General features: G+C 31.5%; 1 protein-coding gene across 1 annotated transcript; it reads left to right on the top strand.

Annotated features, from left to right (window-relative positions):
* The first annotated feature begins 15,692 nt into the window (after positions 1–15,692).
* On the top strand, positions 15,693–16,921 carry LOC149545361 (uncharacterized). The gene has a single exon (XM_089793971.1). The coding sequence runs from the start codon at positions 15,781–15,783 to the stop codon at positions 16,570–16,572; it is 792 nt and encodes a 263-aa protein (XP_089650097.1). The 5' UTR covers positions 15,693–15,780; the 3' UTR covers positions 16,573–16,921.
* Positions 16,922–22,226: the final 5,305 nt, after the last annotated feature.

Genomic DNA, 22,226 nt, shown 5'->3' on the forward strand with positions numbered 1-22,226 from the left:
TTTTTCTCTTGATAGAAAAATGTTATACAATCATTCAGAATTTAAGCACACAACATGCACTTAATCAATCACAAGAAAACATAAGATAAAGCATCAACTATCAAATTGTTATACAAACTCATAAAGCTCCAGTGGATGTATGGAAATGTGTAAAAATGATTTGCATTTCTTTTTCACATAGGACCACTATTTCTTTGCATACACTGACTCTTTTTTTCTTGAAAAGGTAAGTTAATAAGAGAACATTAGCTAGGCAATTAAAGGTGTGGATGTAGATAGATCTAGATCTAGAAACATAAGAATAATTCATGTAGTCTTCTCTATTAATAACATAAATTCATTACATATATGTGGAATTTTAGAACTCACTTTAGGATTTGTATAGGATTATTGTCAACCAAACTATGGCCTTAAGTGCCCAAAAAAACCAACAAATCAAAGTTATGTTAACTTGACATGAAATTTTAAAGTAGTTATGGGATTTAAATCAAAAATTTGTAAGAAAAGAACCTACAAGAAATTGAATTAGTTTCTAAACTACTAGGCCTTATCTAGAGAAAAACTTATTTCATTGGTCAAAAATGTAAATTTTAATGCAAAACTATAAAAATTTTAGGCTGAAAATAAAAAGTAGGTGTATGTCTAACCACCTTAAACAAAACCAAATGATAATATTTTGTCATATAACTATAGATATAAAAATTAGACTCATGCACAAATGTGAAGCGTATTTTTGGGTATTTTTATTCTAAATAAATAATTAAATATGATTTTTCTACTATAAATTTTTAGAATTAAAAAACCTACTATATCTAACCATCTTAGCTAATTGAAAACTTTACAAAACTAGTTTTTTTCTTTTTCTTCTACTAGGAAAAGCATCTAAGAGTATGATGTAACTTTTTCATTTCAAAAATGATATATTTTTTGAAAGTTATTGCTATTTTTCAATTAGTATGTCAATCAATAGTTTACAAACATCTTCATTAAAAATTAACTAATAAATAATTATTCAGCTTATAATTTGACAACAATTACATCGATGGAATCTTGAGAGTGTTCTCAAAAAACCCTTTTTGTTTCATTGAATTTGGATGAAAAAATATTGTCAGATGGCCAATCGAAGTTTGAATGTCACACAAACATGTCTTAAGCATAGTTTTTGAGTTTATAAAAGAGGTTTGATAAATACCAAGCCTGATCGGCCACCCGATCCTCATTCACATACCCAAAATATGGTGGTAGAACACAAAATTTTAAAAATTGAGAACGTGGGAACCAATTGTACATTTTAAACCAAAAGTCTTACAAACATGTTTGAATATGTTTTCATATCTAAGATACAATTATATTTGAAAATTATTATTTCTAATTTTATTATTATATATTATATAACAAATTTTATTATTATAATATTATATACAATATTAAATATGATTAGATAGTATATTATGATCATAGTACTATATATTATTACATAGTATTACATATTATCTATAATATTATAAATATTATCCATGTTATTATTATTATCATTATATTAAATATATATTATTACATATACTACTATAATACATATTTAAATATACTATTAAAAATTATTACATAGTATGAAGTAGTTTATTAAATTACAATACGGTGGATTACCATATGTCCCTATAGGTCCTAGGAACCCTAAGGACACATGTTGCAATTAAATGGGTCGAAGGGGATTTTAGGATGGCCTATGATCCCCTTCAACCCATATGATGGATTCACATATATTCCAAGGGGTCTTAAGACCCCTAGGGATATATGTCATGATCAAATGGGTCAAATGGGGTTGTAAGCTATTGTAAGACCCCATTTGACACATATGATCAATTACCATACATCCCAAGGGTCTTAGGACCCCTCGGGACACATGACACAATGAAATGGGTCAAAGGGGGTAGTAGGTTATCCTATGACCCCTTTTGACCCATACTTTCAATAACCATATGTCCCTATGGGTTCTAGGACCCCTAGGGACACATGTCATAATCAAATCTGTCAAATGTGGTCATAGGTTAGCCTATGACTCCCTTCAACCTTGATTATCGATTAACATATGTCCCTAGGGGTCCTAGGACTAGTAGAAACACATGTAGCGATGAAATAGGTTGAAGGAGTTCATAGGTTATCCTACGACCCCATTTGACCCTTAATATGGATTACCACATGTCCCTAGGGGTCCTAGGAAGCCTAAGAATACATGTCCTAATGAAATGGGTGATACATTAGTCTATGATCCCATTCTACCCATATCATGGATTATGATATGTCCCTTGGGGTCCTCGGACCCCTAGGAACACATGTCTTTATGAAATGGGTTGAGGGGTGTTGTAGGTTAGCCTATTGCACCATTTAACCCATATCATCAATTACCATATGTTCATAGGGTTCCTAGGACACCTAGGATCACATGTCATATTAAAATAGGTTGAAAGGGTTTCTAGGTTAGCCTATGACCCCATTTGACCCTTGTGATCAATTACCATATGTCACTAGGGGTTCTAGGACCCCTAGGGACACATGTCACAATGAAAAAGATTGAAGGGGGTTATAGGATAGCCTACAATCCACTTCAACCCTTATGATTGATTACCATATGTTCCTAGAGGTCCTATGACCCCTAGGGAAACATGTCATAGTGTAATGGGTCTAAAGGGTAGCCTATGACCCCCTTCAACCCATATGATCAGTTACCATATGTCCCTAGTGGTACTAGGACCCCTAGGGACACATGTCAAGATAAAATGTGTCAAAAGAGATTTTAGGTTAGCCTACACCCCATTCAACACATATGATCAATTACCATATGTCCCTAAGGATCCTAGGATCCCCTAGGGACACATATCATCATGAAATGGGTCAATTCAATGCTTAAGATGAATTACCATATGTCCCTAGAGCTCCTAGGACTCCTAGGGGCACATGTCATGATGAAATGGGTTGAAGGTGATCTTTGATTAGCCTACAGCCCCATTCAACCATATGATCGATTACCATATGTCAATATGAGTCCTAGGACACCTAGGGACACAAGTTATGATGAAATATGTTGAATGGGGTTATAGCTTAGCCTTGACCCTTATGATAGATTACCATATGTCCCTAGTGGTTCTGGGACCCCTAGGGACAAATTTCACAATGAAATAGGTTGAAGGGGGTATTAGGTTAGTCTACAACCCCATTCAACCCATATGATCGATTACCATAATTCTCTAGGAGTGCTAGTACAGAGAACTCTCTCCTCTAGAACATCATATAATTTTTAAATTTTTTGATTTGATTTAATATTTTTTTTCTTTCTCAAAATGGACATCTTTTCAAATGTTAAAATACATGCTTGTGGAATTTTTTTAATAGCAATATATTATATATAATCAATACATTATAAAATCTATAAGAGAATATTCTTGAATTTGAGCTCTATAAAATGGAATTATATGTTACTAAAAAAATATCATAAAAAATAATAAGATTTATTGAAATGTCAATTTTTTGAAATAATTTTATTTCTTTAGTAATTGGATACAAACTAGTATAGAACATGCATTTAATAGACATTTCCAAATGGGAAAGTGTGAGACCATATATAACTTAGCTAGAATGAATTTATCTAGATCATGTGTTTGAACAAAATTGATTTTTGGATAGAAATACTCAAATTCAATCAATCTGATAAGTCATCCTGAAAGGTGAGAAAAATTTGTACATTTAGCCTACCATAAGAATTAGATCTCCTAGGAGACTTAGGTTTTTTCTTCTTTTTCTTTTTCTTTCTTTTCTTCATTTTTCTACCATAAGAGTTTATGGCCTTCTTAGCCATTCTAGAAGAGTTTCTTCAAATAAAAAAAGCCAATGACATCCTCCAAGTTTAAAGTGATTATTATGCTTCCAATAGCCATAACAAGGTGACCTCATGAGTTTGGCAAAGAACATAACATAAGAATTTATTTATCTTGATCATCAATCTTATCACCAATAGAATTTGACTATGTAGTTAGCCTATTAAATGCATTCAAGTGATCAAAAACAAAATTTCCTTCCTCAATTCTCAAAGAATCCAATTTCTTTCTCAAATATTACTTATTTACCAATAATTTCTCTTGATAAATATCACCAAGTTTCTTCCAAAGAACAACTACTAGTTTCTCTTCATTAACATTAAAAAGTACAAAATCAACCAAACATAGTCTTATCAAACCCTTGGCTTTTTGATCCATCTTATCACAATCTTCTGATAATGTTGTTTGAGGATTTTTTGAAGCAATCAAAGCCAATAGATCTCTTTCTATAAGTATGTCATCCATTTTATGTTCCCACAACTCAAAATTGTTGCCACTAAACTTATCCATCTCAACACCATTGGATGTCCCTGCCATATCTAACCTATAAAAAGATTATGAAAAGGAAACTCCTTTGGAAAAATTCCATTGAAACTACATCAACACAAAACAAAACATGATGATAATAGTGAAGCTAGTTGGGTTCTAATACAAATTGAAAGGAAGACAAAGTGTAGATATGCTTCAATTAATTCTATGGATTGTTAAAAATGCAATTGCATCGCCTTGTTGGTATATACTTTTCAATGGTAGTGATGTCATTTTTATTTGTATTAAGGAAGAGATATGAAGAGTCATGACACATGTCTATCCATTATTATCTCATTAATATAATATTATTATTATTATTTAAATGTGTGTGTGTGTGTGTGTGTGTGTGTGTAGACACACACACAAACATTTCATAGACACACAGGCATATATATGTTTCTATACTTATTCTTAGAGTTTATCCAATTGAACCCACCAAAAATCAACACTTCCTCTTAGCTAAGGAGGATAAACACATAACCATATATAACCTTCATGTATTATAAAGATATTATCAGTAATAGTATCCTAAATGTCAACTTATTTTACATTCACCACATACTATTTGAGCAAGGCCTCATGAATGTTGGGTTATAAAACATGACACCAATACTATGAGTAATGGCCTTCTAAATGTCAACTCATTTGATATTCACCAACTACTCTATGTAATGGCCTCCTAAACACAAATTTGCACATTAGTTATCATATGGGATGAGGATTAATTATATTTTACAATTGACTCTGATACCATGTTAATTGTGTGTATTGTTGCAAATGTAATTGTATCGCCTTGTTTAAATATATTTTTCAATGGCAACGATCTCACGACATCGAGAGACATGAGAAATGAGATGTGTTTATCTATTATTATCTAATTAATATAATAACAAATGATTATTTAAATGTGTGTGTGTGTGTGTGTGTGTGTGTGAGTAATGACCTCCTAAATGTCAACTCATTTGATATTCACCAAGTACTCTATGTAATGGCCTCCTAAACATAAATTTGCACATTACTTATCAAATTGTACCAAGTATGGAATGGGGATTAATTACATTTTATGATTGACTCTAATACCATTTTAATTGTGTGCATTGTTGCAAATATAATTGTATCACCTTGTTTAAATATATTTTTTCAATGGCAATGATCTTACTCTTATTCATATTAAGGAAAGAGACATGGAGAGACATGAGAAATGAGACATGTTTATCTATTATTATGTAATTAATATAATAACAAATTATTATTTAAATATATATGTGTTGTATGTGCGTGTATATATGTATATATGTGTGTGTATATGTATACATATATGTATATATATGTATATATGTATATTTGTATATATGTGTGTGTGTGTGTGTGTGTGTGTGTGTGTGTACGTGTGTGTGTGTGTGTGTGCGTGTGTGTGTGCGTGTGTGTGTGTGTGTGTGTATTTGTGTGTGTATGTGTGTGTATTTCTACACTTATTCTCATAGTTTATGCAACTGAAGCTACCAAACATCAACAACTTCCAAATATTATATCTAAAAGTGGAAATGATGCTAAAAATTTATCTCATAAAACCTTCAAGTATTGGAAGCAAGATAAACACACATCGAAAATAGATTATACACATAAATACATAACACTTGATATATGTGGGAAACCCTTTTAGGAAAAAAAAATCCACTACTCCAAACAGAGACCCAATTGTATTATCAACAACAAGTTACAATACAATGTCTAGAGCTAGAACCCTCCAAGAGTAAACAAGTGTGATACCAAAATCAAAAATAATTTTGACAACATAAAAATGCTCTTTTATCTTTCTCATAATTCTCTACAACACCACCTTGTACCTATAGAGTGTTTATACAAGAGGAACAATTTCTAAAGCATCCACATGCAATGTATCTAAAAATTATTTTAGAAAATTCCTTTATGCACAAATCTATCCTTAAAAATAGAGCAAAGAGAATAAATAAGAGAAAATGAGAAACTTTCTATTTTCTTCTTCAAGTCTATCCTTCTGAAAGATTTTTTCTTCATTTAGCATCTTTCTAAAAAAGAATAAATAAAAAAAATAGTAAATCATGATAACACTGAGTCACCTTGCCCCAATAATTTTATTTTACAACTAATATTCTCCATCCTTCAAATTCCATGCTTTAATTCTGTGTATTTTACCTAAAATCTATAATGTAGCCTACAATTTAATGGTCATTTAAGGATTCTTAATGTTATTTCTCTTTGTGTGGTTGTTCATATCCATCCATTCTAAAATTTTAGTTTTATTTCTAGAGCTTGTGTCACATGGTTTTCCTCTCATTGTATAAGTTGTAAAGTTTTATAACTATGATATTATTGTTTAATATCATTCCATTTTCCTTGTTCTACTTTTTACTCTTCTCTAATTATTTTTTTGTGTGAAAGTTAAGTTTAAATTAATTTTAAAATATTTATTAGAAATCTTTGCTTGTTTCAATCAAATTGGTTGTATAGCAAAAAAAAGGATTTACACTTTTTTAATTTTATTAGGTATATTAATATAATTATAATTATAATTAATTACTTGAAAAATACTCATCACTACGTGGACATTCAATGAATAATTCTCAACAGATATATTCAAAATCCATCATACATGTACATAGCTAAGTAGTTAGAACTCTCTCTCTCTCTCTCTCTCTCTCTCTCTCTCTCTATATATATATATATATATATATATATGCCATTGACATTTTAATGAATCTAACGATAAATAATAAGGCTATAAAAATTAGTATTGTTTGGATTATTCTTTGCATCTTTAACATATCCTACTAAAATAAAATCTAAATTGAAATAAATCTAGTATCTTATTTTTCAAGTAAGTCTTTTTCTTCCTAATCAAAATCTTCTAGTAATTTCCCTCAAATCTATTATTTGATCAAACCTTTAGATTATATTATTATATTCTAGTCTATCTTATATCCCTACTTATATAACTCCAAAAAAAATTGATAAATAAGATAGTTCACCATATTATTTTACTTTAAATATAGATACCATTGGCAAGTTGAAAATACAATTTTTTTCAAATCACTCATAGATAAAAACTATATCATTTTTTAAAATCTCAAATTTCATTCAATAAAATTTAGTTTATCTATTTAAAGAGAATATAACCCAACAGATATCCTAGATTCTCTAAAAGTGTTTAAATTTTGTATTAATATTAAACTTTGAACCTTTAAAGAAAATATATACTACGAAGCATGCACTTTAAGGCCCTTAAAGTATTTAAGGAGAATATATCCTACACAAACGTTTATCAAAGATTATAATTAACTTCATGTCCAAATTTGTAATTCAACTTCACTTTTACATATATAGTTTAAACTTGTGTCCACAAATCTAAAATAGATTGCATCAATCACTCTAATAAACTCCATAAACATTTGAAAATGGTCAATGGCACTTGGAATGTTATGTCCTTTGATGCTAGACTCAAAAGATTAAACCTTATGACCTCATACTTCACCTCAAAAGTCTTGTTAGTCAAACTTCTTCTAGTATTCTAAAACATATTGATTTTATTTCTATTTATTTTGAAATATACATATTTTAAAATAAAATATATAACAATCACAAGATATAGTATTCAAATTATATTACTATTAACATCAATAAAAACCTCATCTTGAATTATAAAAAATATTTTTATTTATTTACACAAATCTATTATTATTATAATAGTCAATGACCATAGACTGATTCAATCTCACAGGTTTTACTTTTTATTTTTCTTCTGCCAAAGTATCTTATCTCTAAATCTGAGCTAATAATTCTCAACAAATAAATCAAAAAACACTCATTCATACATATACATAGGATATCTAGTTTCCTCGAAATACCTATCTCGCTTAATCCTAGCTTATAATTCTCAATAAATATATTGAAAACCACTCATATATCTACATAGCTAAGTAGTAAAAATCATAATTCACACACACAAACTCTTTCCTATAAGTGCTACCTAATAAACTTATAGGAAATAGAAATAAACTTTTTGTTGAATGTAAAGACTATTAGTTGTTGGAAATTATGCTCACAATCACTTCTCACAAAAGATACAATGGGTCTCCAAAAAACATCACATAGATGATTTTGAGGAGCCTTGCAATTGTGCAAATGGTCCTGACAACATCATCTCTAACAACATTTGTTTGAAGATTTCTATTCTATGCTAGAGATCATTGCTAACATTTTTCGGCAAGTTTGTGGAGCCATATGAGGTACGCAAATTACCATCACATAAGTTAAACCAAAATAGAATTATAACCATATGAGGTACACAAATTACCATTCATTCCACAAAAAATTTCATTTTCACAATCTTTAAAGGAATGCAATTTCAACTCAAAATCACTACATGCATAAGAAGCATCATATCCTTCTATGTCAAAAGTAATCATAACCAAGAGATACAACATGCAACCCATGTCATCAACTCATACAACATAAAGTAAACTAGTTGACTTACAGTTGTGTGTCTAGCATAGTGAACTCAAGGCCAGAGTGTGGAACCAAGAGCATTGATCCCATATGTAAAGTCTACCCCTACAAAACCAATGCCACATCAACAATCTCCATAAAATGCAAAAATATTCAACAAGAGTCAAAGTAATTTGAAAATTGACTAGACAACATTATTTGATTATCATTAACTTTAACAAAAATACCGAGATGTACCATTTATGTCAACCTTTTGACAAAAGCTCCAAAACTTGTCTAAGAACACAAGGGCAAGAATATTGTAAGAGTGTGTTACCACCCTACTTGTTAAGCTTCCCTAGAATCTTTCCTAACATGAAAGATACCCAACCCAGCAATGAGGAAGTCTAAACAAGTAAAACCAAGAGAAGTAATGGAATTGTGTAACATATAGTCAACAATATAATTAGAAGATACCATCTATCCAAAGTTTATTGTATTTGTATAACAAAACCCACCTTTTAACAACTTTCCACTATTTTGTAGAATCCACTCTATATCAATCCATGGATAATTTAGAGGTGGTTATATGTAATAAAAGACATCATAGTGCAAGAAATATATAGTAGTTTGTGCATGATTAATAAAATATAATAAATGAAATATGAATAAAAATGTATTCTATTTTCTGTATTTAACACATAGGCTTTTCATTTTAACACAATCTCTTGAGTGTTCACTCTACACATTTTTAATGTAATTTTAAATATTGCAAGTGCAATGAATGTTAGTATTGATATCTAGATTTTCATTATCCCCAAAATATGGACAAGATTGGATTGCTGAAATCCATGATTATAATCATGTAAAATACATATACCGTACATAGCTTGACCCAAACACTTAACATTAATTTACAACAAAAAGGTGGAAATAAAGGAAAAAAAATACATCATATTCATTTGCTACCCTTTCCTAATAGTTCACAAAAAACACCCTTCTACACATTATTAGGACATAATTTTGGAAGATGTTAATGCAAATATATCTTCCCTTGAGAAATTCAATATGAAAGCATATACTTCACAGACATTGTTATCAAAACACATCACAAAAGAGTTCATAAGGAAATATGAAAGGATTCTCTTCCTCTAATAAAAATATCTCATCTAGTCACTCTACACAACAAAAACACCCATTAAGAGTAAGGAGAATCTTATGCAATGTAAAACAATAGTTTAGAAATTGCAATACCAATTGCAATGATTACTAGACAATTGTTAGTATATTGCTTAGTTATTGCTTTCCAAAGTATATTTATAAGATGAACTTTTGATGATTTTACAATCAATGATTTAACCACTTATAGAACCCCAAACATAAGATAACAACTAGAATGATCAAAATTTGAAGACAAGTATGATTTGACAATTAACCTATTTTAGAGTGTCTTATTCATTATCTGTTCATAAGGATTTCTCATTTAGTAAATTGTAACAACTTGGTTTATATACAGTATTCTTAGCTTATATACTATTTATATTATGCAAAACCATACATGGGATGTTATATTCTCCAAATTTTAAGCCAAGGTGGTCAACCACCAATTATATCCCTTTTTCTCTGTGTAGTAAACCAATTCAACTTCTACTAGATTACAAGTAATAATCTTTATACAAAGGACATGTTATCAAGCACCATTATGGTTACTCTCAATCCACAAATTCAAAATAATTGGAATATGAATACTTAATGTAATATCCTCTAATATTTCCTTTAATGATCACAGGCTTAGCAAAGATAGTGCAAAATGATATTCACACTATAGCAAGAACTTAGTGCAATTAATTTCCCAAGCCTTCATATCAAATTACTTATTTTCTTTAAAAATGAATAAATAAAAGAAGCACAAATCCTTCTAAACTACATTGAACAACCAACAATATTGGATACATTGTTCATAGGGAGCGTTCACAAGGTAAACTGTGTCAGCAATGTTGGACACATTGTTTAGAGGGAGCATTCACAAGGTAGTAGAAATGATTTTTCTACATCATAAATAAGCTATACTTCACACAACATATTGATTCATAAGGAAGATATAAAAATTCATTAGAGTTTCAACTACTTATTCCAATATAAGACAACAAAACTGGAGGCCTATCATTCCTTAATTTGTCAAACTTTGGGGCAATTCCAACCAATTTTAGCTTTTTACTATATTTAGATGTCATCAAGTACAATATACATTGTGGTAGGTATTAAAAAAAATGGGTAACTTTCACTATTAACCAAGAGATTACCTCTCTATCCATTGCTAATGCTCACTACAGACATCAAATAAAGAGGCCACATTGTTCAAGTTTAAATCAAAGTTGGAGTAATTATGGCGAGGAAAAATTTCATGATTAATAAGGCATTCAATAGAAAAATGCATTAAAAAAAAAATTCATGAAGAATGTAATAAGGTGTTTTGATTATACAAGTTATGCCTTAACTACGGTTCATTTTCCTTTCTTAATGGCAAGAATTAATTCTAATAGAGATGTGACTAGCATGCATTAAGACTTGAAAGAAGTGATCATTTTACAAGCCCAAACCATACACAAGGAAATATATCAACAATCATTAAGAACTTCATTCCCATTTCATACAATTTATATTGAACAAATTCATGTATTCATAAACTCTACACAAGGTGGAAATAGAAGAACCTAGTATTGACCCTATTAAATCATGATTTTCCAAGCTTTGTTTCCTGTGGTTCTTTCTAGCAACCACCTCCAGTTCCATTTTCAATTTCCTTCCTAATTCCTGCACCATGTCCCTAGCTTCATAACTATTTCCTTTTTAACATCTCTTTCCTCAAGCAAAAACTGACCCTAATTACTCCCCTCCCCCAAATATTGTAACTGACTCTTTTAAATAATTAAATTTAGGGTAATTCTATTTAATAAATTTCATTTTGAAAGATACCATTCTAAAAAGGGTCTAGGTGGCAAAATGACTCATTTTATTTCGCATCACCAAAATTGGGTTGTGACAATTATTTGCACAAACTTCCATTATAGTCCACTATACACCCTTCATTTTTCCTCATTTCATTTTGTTAGATATTGTCAAAGCCTTTTTGGTCATTTAGACAATTACTTTTATAATTTATATTTCTTTTTCTCTCATTCATTACTATATACTACCCATTTTCCACCATATTTAAGAAGTACAATGCATTGACTTTAAAGAAACCATTGCAACTGTCACTAAAGAAGCATCTAACATTGTAATAGGAAAAGTCTAGGAATGTTTTATTTCAATTTATTAAATCGAAAATAGTTTTGTATACCCATTATTTGGCTAAATAAGTTTGGACATTTTCAATTCAAATCATTTGTCATCAAATTACATCTCTAGCAAACAAATACGACATTGTAATGGTGTGTGCCCTATATAAACTCACTCCTCTACAGGAAAAAAAAACACCAACCAAGGTTTTAGCTACTTAGTCTAGGAGCAGGTAGTGGACATTCTCACTAAGGCATTGGGGAAGGCTAAATTCATCTTCTTCAAAAATAAGTTGGGTGTCATACAGAACAACTTCCTCACTAAGAGGGAGTGTTAGTTTTAGGTAACTTGGATAGTTTTTCATCCATATGTGATTAATTAGCAAATAATTATTTGTTAATTAATTGACTCCTAGAAGCAACTAGTAACCTATTGGTCAAGTTACTTTAATCAAGAAGCAACTAGAAACTTCTTGAACAGGTTGTTATCAAAAAGCAGCTAGAAACTTTTTAGCTAGGTTGTCTTGATCAAGAAGCAACTAGAAACCTCTTGGTTAGGTAGTATAAAAGGGAGGTCAAGGGAGGCATTTGAGAACAAAATAGAACAAAAGAACATAAGAAGTTGTAAAAGCATTTGCAATGTTAGCAAATGAGTTTGCAGTGATAGCAAACAGTCTTGCAGTGTTAGCAAGGGCACAGTGATAGCATTGGGAATAGCAATGGGGAATATCAGCAGGTGAAATTAGGAGGTTGTCTCAATTTTGCCAATGAGAAACAAAAAATTTTGTATCTCTTGATTTGCTGAAATTAATATATTTTCCATCTACAGAACCGGTTTTCCCTTAAGAATTTTTCTAGGGATGATTTGTTCAAAAATATTGTGTTCTTTGTGTTGTAAATTTATTTTCTTATTTTATTGGTGAAATCGAAGTTGTGTTACTTTTTGATATTAGTTAGGAATTTTATTTCAGCAATTTAATAATCATTTACAATAGAAAATTAATAATGCAATAGTATTAATTTTCACAATTTGAATGTAAAGACTCCTAGTTGCTAAAAAGCATGCTGACGATTACTTCTCCCACAAGACATGACGGGTCTCCGAAAAACATCCCATAGATGAGTTTGAGGAGGAGCCTCGCGGTTGTGCAAATGGTCCTAACAACGTCATCTCCAACAACATTTGATTGAAGATTTCTATTCTGTGCTAGAGATCTTTGCTAACATTTTTCCCCCAATTGGTGGGTTTATAGATGGCGGAAAAATATTAATATATATGGAGAACCAGCGCTGTAATTTCACATGAAAAGGTTTGAATCAGATTTTATTGACTTCTTCCGAATCGTCCAAACGTATTTAGCGCCAATTTTTAAGAAACCATTGGAACGGGCATTCACGAAGCATCAAGTTGGGTAACAGGAAAAATCTATGAAGGTGTGCTTTCAATTTCATGAGTCTAAATAACAGTAGAACTTGGCTCCAATTGCGTCATCAATGACATGACAGAAGCATTCGGGTTCACATTAAACCCATCAAAACAAGCGATATGTCATTACCAACAAATTCACGGCACATGGTACGCGAAATTTCTTTGGAGTCGTCGGACCAATTTTCTAATTTTTATTATTTTAAAATTTTTAAAATAGTGGTGTAGATTACGCAAAGAGGGAGCTTCCAGGTTGCATATTTGAGAATTATGGACAGAGAAGCATCAAATTATTATATAAGAAAGGGTTATGGCCAGAGCATATTCGAATTAGTACTTCAGCCAAGTAGCTTAAAAAACATCAAGTTACATAGCGATGAAAAGTAGTTATGTTAATTTTTAATTGAATGATAAGTTGTATAATTTAGGAGAGGGCATATATTGCAACTTTTATATGATTTGATTTGGCATTTATCTTTAACAACAATATTTTGGTTGGATTTGTTCTTTTTGAGGTTAGGAAATATTTTGCATTTGTTGAAATGATTTAAAAGGATTTTGTAAGATTTTGCAGGTTTTTGTTTGGAAATTAAAATTTGAAGTCATTTATTTTAACATCATCTTTAACATCAATTCTTTCAACAAATATATCAAGTAAAGTAGCATCTTTTGCACACACTATAAGCATGAAAAAATCTGCTCAAACTTTGAAGCATGTAAATTAAGAGAAGAAATGAAACAAAAAATTGAATTGAAATCATATCTGATAATGAAAATTTCCAATATATACCTCAAACAATCTTCATATTTAAAGATTGAGCTAAGATAGAGGCACTATAGTTCTATTTTTTTAAACCTATATTGTTATGTGAATTCCTCAATATAAAATCTAACATCTAAACTTAATATGAAAATTATAGCACGGGCCTTATGGTTTCTCTGTAGATGATAAACATAGACAAAGACCTATCTATATAAGTATGTGTGTATAAGAAAGTGTATGTATATGTATGTGTATGTGTATGTATAATGACACTCCAATGTAGAATACTATTTTTACATTCTTTCCATTTTTTCCGAAGATTCAGTAATCATCAATCTTGTCATCAGCCCATTCATTGTTAGACTCCAGATTCTCACCATGTAGTCCTAAAAAATTTAGGCAGGGGTGCACTGTGAAGATGTCTGTGTGAAATGCTACATTACTTAAATCTATAAATGTACAAGTTACCGTTGGAGTGTTACAAACTACCATCCTACATTCGTAAACACCCGTATCATGGATTATTCGCACAAACTTCCACCAGAGTCCATTATACACCCTTCATTTTCCCTCAGTTCATCTTGTTGGATATTGTCAAAGCCTTTTTGGTCATTTAGACAGTCACTTTTATAATTTATATCTCTTTTTCTCTCTTCCACTGCTATAAGGGAGAGGACCGGGTACTTGAACACCCTAACTTCGGGCTTATCAAAACTATGTAAAAATTTCAAATCACTCCCAATTTTTTACAGCAGCTTATTTGGCCAGTCATCTACTTATAATTAAGGTTTCAAATCCACATCACCCATTATGATGCCACATCAACATGTTTTTTGCCAAGTTGTCCAAAACAACCCAAAAAAAAAAGTGAGACCAATGGTTGTGCATAAAGGGTACCCATAGTTGAACAACTGATGTGGCATCACATCATTAGTTAATAAAATTTAAAAAGGGTACATTTTATTCAATTTTGGGTAGTTAGCATTGCACTAACAACTTTAAAGTCACAAGTATTGGTACAATGTTGTAAAAAAAAATTGGACATTAAGTCAACAAGTGTAGGTATTAAATGAACAACTCCTATCGCATTACTGGGTCCTCTCCCCTATACTACTCATTTTCTAGAAACCATTGCAACTGGCACTGACCAAGCATCCAACATTGTAGCAGGAAAATTCTAGGAATGTTTCGTTTCAATATATTAAATAGAAAATAGTTTTGCATACCCATTATTTGTGTAAATACATTTGTACATTTTCGAAGAAGCCTCGTTCAAATCATTTGTCGTCAAATTACATCTCTGGCAAACAAATGCGACATGGTAATGGCGCGCGCCCTATATAAACCCACTCCCCCACGGGAAAAAAACAGCAACCAAGGTTTTAGCTGCCTAGTCTTTGTGTATGTACTAGACTTCAAATCATTTCTGTGAGAATACTGAGAATGAAGGCAATCGTAAGTGTTGTAAGCCACTGCCACATGCTAAAGGCAGAGAACCGGCAAGATGGATACATTTGTGATGGGTGCAAAGAGAGAGGCACAGAATGGCGATACACGTGTCGTGCCTGCAATTACGACATGCACAATTTCTGTGCCATGCCTTCTCCTTCCCTGCCCCACCCATTAAGCAACTCAAAGATGATATTGCTCTCAAGCCCTGTTACAAAAGACATGATTATCTGGTGCTCTGCTTGTGATAGATCTATATTAGGGTTGAGATATTTTTGTACAACCAGTAAAAATGTTTTGCATCCCTGCTGTGCACACCTCCCAAAAACACAGACAGTCGATTCGTACACAATCCATTTGTGTGCAAACTTGTCAGAAGATCCGTGTAATTGGTGTGGTCAAAGAGCACGAGGTTGGGCTTACGTGTCAAGAGATTACAGCATCCATGTTCGTTGTCTCAGAAAAGCCCTGGAAAACTCGGAGGCACCAGAATTCAATTCTGAAAGCAAAAGCTCTTCTCCGGCGCAACTTCCCAGCGGTCGCCTGCAATTGACGGCAGATAATCATGAACAATCAATAGTGGGATGCAGCGCTTCATATTATCCACAATACTCTCAGGCCCCATGGACTGTGCAGGTGTACCAGCCGAGCAAATCCAGTCATGGATTTAAGGGCTTTTGTGATAAGACCAAATTGTTGGTGAGAGCCATCCGTGCAATCCTTTTTGGAGATCCGTCCTCTCTTATGGCGCAGTTATACCTGACCTCCCATGCGTCATATCAGTAGAGGCTTATGATCCATATGCTCGTGGTTTTACTGGGGTGTTTGGCGGAGGAGCAATCCCAGTTTATTGGCAATCCTTCGTCAATCAAAAAAAATTGTTTCTTAAATCCGTGTTTGTTTTAATTTTAGGGTTTTCGACTATGCAGTTTTATTTTGAATTTGTTAGGTCTCTTTGGCGAGTTGAGTGCCGAATGCTGTAAGAGATAAGTCGGGATATTCTATTTGGCTTTGATAGAATGACAATCCTCGATCCTTATCTCTTGAGAAATTTCTGGAATAGTATTTAAAAGAGGGTTTGTTGTTGTTGAAGTGTAATAAGCTTTGCTATTGAATTGTAATTACGTTTGGTCTCTCTGCGAAGTCATATGGTGTGAATAATCACTATGAACAATTTTTACTATAAGTTAATTTATTTATTTCTAAATTATTAATGTCACATTTATCATGCGTAGGCATGTCAAATCATACTCTATCTAGGGCCAAAATGTCTATTATTTGTGTGTGGAAGAAATTTTATCACTGAATTGCTAAATAAATAACTTTTGCTGCTCTTTTGACCCATTTTATCACAGCATTTCGACGAACTAGAAGCACGATGGAGTTGCTTATTAAAACCCATCTTGTGTGAAGAAATTCTAAATAGATTAGACTGCTGAAGCTTTGTTTTGCAATAGTTTGCTAGATAATTGGTATGGAGTTTAGGAATGTATGTGAAGTATTTGTAGAGTTGAGTATATATATAATTTATCAGTGTGCAATTGCTACCTTAATTCCCCACATTTGAAGGCTTTGACTTGATCTATTCCCAGTCTTAGAAATGTGTGAATTGACATGAGTGCACATAAATTTTATTTATTCCCATTTGTATCAAAACTTCGTTCTTTAAAATGAAATACGAAGCAACTCTTTAGTGGAAATGGTTGGATGTAATGTTTACAATTTGTCCCAGAATTGGCATGTGAAGTATTTGTTTGCTTGTCTAGGTATACATAATTTCTTGGTGTACAAGCCAAGATATTTATAAGTTGTGACCCCATTTCCTACCGTCAGATTGACTCTATATTGACTTCAGTGTAGGTCAACTTATAACAAACATAAGGTCAAGGAGATGCACACCATTTTTCTGGATGACGTAGATCTCCCATATAAGAAGGGTCTCAAAATATTTGAGCACAAAGCAATACATGGCAAAGGATTTGTAGAAGTGTCGAATTCTCGCTCCTTTGAGGCTCAGTTGAAATGTTTATTGAGGATATAAATCTAATTTCTAAAAAAACTTGGAATTCGATTTATTCTCATTTTGGGCTAAAATTGGAATAGATTTATTCCAATTTTCCTATTCCCATTTCCTTATTCCAGGTTAATTCCAGAAAACAAATGGACCCTTAAATAATATGAAATCTCAATTAAATTAATAAAAAAAATTAAATGGTTAATCACATTCTACATGTTGCAGGGATATTTCTCATGGGTTTTACTCATTTGTCCTTGGTAACGAAAGATAATATAGATGGATGTGATATAATCACGTGTAAGAAGATATAGATTATCGATTTAGACTATATTATGTGGTGATAAATTTACATACTCCAGCTTCATGCATTTCTAGAGTCTAACTTATACATCAGATTTTGAGGATTTTGTTGTTGTTGTATTTGTATGCAAGTTCGCATCTTAAATAGTATTTCTTGGGTTTTGGGCAGATCATCAAGCATCAAAGGGTCCAAATGTGACTATTCCAAGGTGTAGTCCAATACACACATAAAGATGCACCAATATTTATTCACTCAAAATTCTAGTGTGGACAATTGTCCTAGTAATCCTTAATAATGTACCAATAACTGTGTGGAAATGGATAATTTACCAACTAAAATTTTATTTAAAAATTTGACTATTGGTACATGTGTGATCATTTTGGGGGCTCCTTTCAAATTATTGATTAAGGGAAAAATGTGTATAGAGTGTTTGGTTTTTAGAAGCATGTTCAATAATGAGTGTCTTCCCCTGCTTATTTCTTTATTTTCTCAAGGTATTCTAATTCAAAAGTCACACCATCCAATATATTAAGAGATTATGTTATTTCCCCTATCCTTTAATTTGTATCATTTAATCATATTATTAAAATAATCTTAGAGATGATATATGATTATCTGATCATTAATCATGACTTTTGTAGAACTTTTTATTCGTAAAAAAAATTCTAAATAGTGCCTTTGAATTGTCCTATAAATATTATGCAGAATTACTTACATATTACCTTTATATAAGATGTTCAATTTTATTTTATTTTTTGCATTTTACACTATATTAGGAAACCATGTAGTATACTCCTATCATTGTAATGTCTATCCTTGTTAGATAATGAAAAATCATTCTTTTGTATCATATTAAAGGGGGAGGCATTAGCAATAGAATTTGTACAATGGAGATCTATGTACATAATTTGATGGTTTCTCTATTGCAAATGACTATAGGTGTTTTCATTTATGAGGTAGTCTTTTAGGGTTTATTATTATATATGTTTAAATGATTATTACTATCTATAGTTTTTCTATGTGTAGCACTTATTTAAGGGAATTATCTCAAATAAGTAATGTATCAAGTTCCTCAAAATTTAATGAATTATTATTATTTTATTTCTCTGTGTTATAATGGGGTATTATAGTAGGATTAAATGAGATTATAGAGTTTTACATTAGGATTTGCATTTAATGGGTTTTTCTGAAACCAACATGAGGTGTGTATTTAAGGGGAGAAAATGCGAGAAAGAATATTAATATTTTAGGCTACTATCGGTGGTGTTTCTTTTCTAGTGACACTAAAATCTCTTGTGGCTATTATAGAGTTAAGTATGGAGGGTACCAAAATCCCAAGGAAGACCAAACTATCTAATGCCCTAAATTTTCACTAAGCTTAAATTTTTAATTATTTGTGAAAATCAAGAAGAAAATATATTTTAATTTTTAGGATTTCTTAAAATGTTTTCCTTCTCCAAGAAAAAACCTAAATTTTGATCACACCTTGTCATTTGCAATATCATTTATGAGTTGGCTTACAAATAATAAAAGGGATACTATAAAAAATTGGTTGTATGTATAAATTTCCTTATCCCTAAGTTCTTTTCTTTATTTCATAAGTTATAAGGTTGTGGTCCTAAGTGCTTTAAGTTGCAAAGTTGTGAAACCTTTTTTATCGCTAGGTCTCTCCATTATGTTTTCTAACCATGTTTTGGGTAGTGATGTTGTGAAGTGTCTAGTCATGAGGTCCACACTACATCTTGGGTGTCAAAGGTAAGGTGAGTTTTAGGGTGGCGGAGTGGAGATAAGATTCAAATCGCATGGTCACGAGGTTAAATTGTGAGTTAGAATGTGTGTATGTAAAATCACAAAAAAAGATAGCAGTTAGCTTTAAAGTTAGTGTTTGCATCATCACATGGGTTATGGATGATATGTTGTTGACTTTTGTGAGGTGGCAACATGGCTAAAGAAAAGGGTTTCACAACATCGCCAATATGAAAAATGTTAAGTCATAAACTATGGAGACTTGGTGATATACATAAAAGAGAGGTTTCATTGCCTTACAGGGTTAAGAGGTGATTCAAGGTAACAAGTTGCTATCAAGAGAATAATGGTTTTTATGCCTTTGCAAGCTACAAGCCCTAGAAGAGAGAGCCATCTTCTAGAATATGTAATTTATTTTCAAAAAGGTGTAGATTTGATAAGGAAGTTTCCACATAAGGGATAAACTATTGGTTTCTAATAAGGTCGACCTTGACTACTTATAACAAAGAAAAAATACATCAAAAACAAAAATTTATTTTATTTTTTCCCTAGCTATACATGTCATCTATAATATATTTTCAAATTAGAGGAAAAAAATATTATTTGCATATACTTGTTTGATGGGAACTAGACCCTATAATTTTTGTTGTTAAAAAAAGAATTTTTTTTAAATGAATAAATTATTAATAATAAACAAAAAAAAATTAAAAAGCACAAAATTCATCCAATTTCACACATTTCATTAGTTTACATCATTTTAAAATTCTAAACATAAATACCATTTTTATGTCATTAATGTTGAACAATTTGCATTCTAGGATCGTTTATCTTTATAAAAGGTGGCACAAGGTTTTTCTTTTACCCCAAGATACTTTAGACACCACCATGAAGAAAAATAGGAGTGGCATGCTAAATGCAGGATGGTTTTTGGGAGGAAATAAATTTACTGGAAACAAAGATCTTGTATTTAATGGCTGACTGGAGGAGAGAGGAATACAAACTTTTTCCATAGGTCAACCTCCAAACATAAGAAAAGAAATACCATCTCAAAATTACTGGATGGTAGTAATAAGGAGTTGGTGGAGGAAGCTGACTTGGGAAACTAGGTGAATAGTTATTTCTAGGATATTTACAATGTCCTTCCTGAGATCCTTGATCCTAGTACTAGTGATGTTTTCCTGCATGTCATCACCCCAGTTATTGATAATGATATGAATCAATATTTGATTAAGAAGGTTAGTGAGGAAGAGGTTATAAATATTGTCCTCTCTATGGAATCTATAAAAGTGTCAATGTTGGATGGCTTGTAATACCCCTCCTTTACTATCATTGTAGACTTTGTCATTAAAGTTCTATCTAATTCTTTTGTGGACATGTTAGACCTTAATTTATATTTGAAACAAAATACTTTTCTATATAGGATAATTGATGATATCACATAACAATGGTCACTTACTTGAAATGATGATGTTTTAATTACTCTTAATTAGTGAATGATACTCCTATCCCTCTCCATCAACATTCTATTCATTCTCTCTGCAACTCCATTTTGTTGTAGAGTGTATGGAGTTTTCTTATGTCTCTCAATTAAATGATCCTTACAGAACCTCTCAAATTCTAGTGGACAAAGCTCACCACCATTATCAATCCTCAAAAACTTAATTTTTCTACCAGCCTAATTTTTAACCAAGGATTTAAATTGCTTAAACTGACTAAAAACTAATGAGCAGGAGATATTTCCACAACAAGTCAAATTGTGATATTGCTATCAAGATTTGACTATGTAGGTTTTGAGTCAAACTCATTGACCCATGTTTCATGAGTAGTGATTCACACATGAATCCATCTCTCATTAGAATAAATGGAACACTTAGCACTCATTAAATCTAGGTGATTCTCATAGAGGTGAAGCACCGAGACTTTCCGAGAGGTCACCATCCTAGCACTACTCCATCTTAAGTGTGCTTAACTAAAGTGTTTCCTTCATGGTTAAACCCACTCTACTTGTGACCCTATTTGTAAAACCTTTATTAGTTTGTGGTGACTAATTAGCAAAATAATGTACATACTTCATAATTTCTTAGTGGGGTTTGGGGCTACTTTATCAGTAGTTTTGGGCTAACATGTTGTAACTAATTTTAACCCTAAAGATGCAAAACTACTTGTGTAAGAGGGCTTACGGTTAGGGAATTTCATAATGTATGATGTAGTAATTACTTCTTGTGACAATATTGAGTTGTAAGGGATTAGAAATTATAGTCAAGTTGTAATCATTGGATAATAATAATATTGGATTCATTGTTTGGTGGATGTAACCAAGGGAATGGGTGAACTAAATTAAATGTTGGTCTCTTGCATTCTCTTATGTGTGATTTA

This window comes from Cupressus sempervirens, chromosome 7, assembly GCF_028749045.1.
Source record: "Cupressus sempervirens isolate cs-2001-9-10 chromosome 7, ASM2874904v1, whole genome shotgun sequence".
Lineage (NCBI taxonomy): Eukaryota > Viridiplantae > Streptophyta > Pinopsida > Cupressales > Cupressaceae > Cupressus > Cupressus sempervirens.

Coding starts and splice junctions, on each gene's coding strand:
- LOC149545361 (XM_089793971.1), top strand. CDS start 15,781: ATGAAGGCAATCGTAAGTGTTGTAAGCCACTGCCACATGCTAAAGGCA.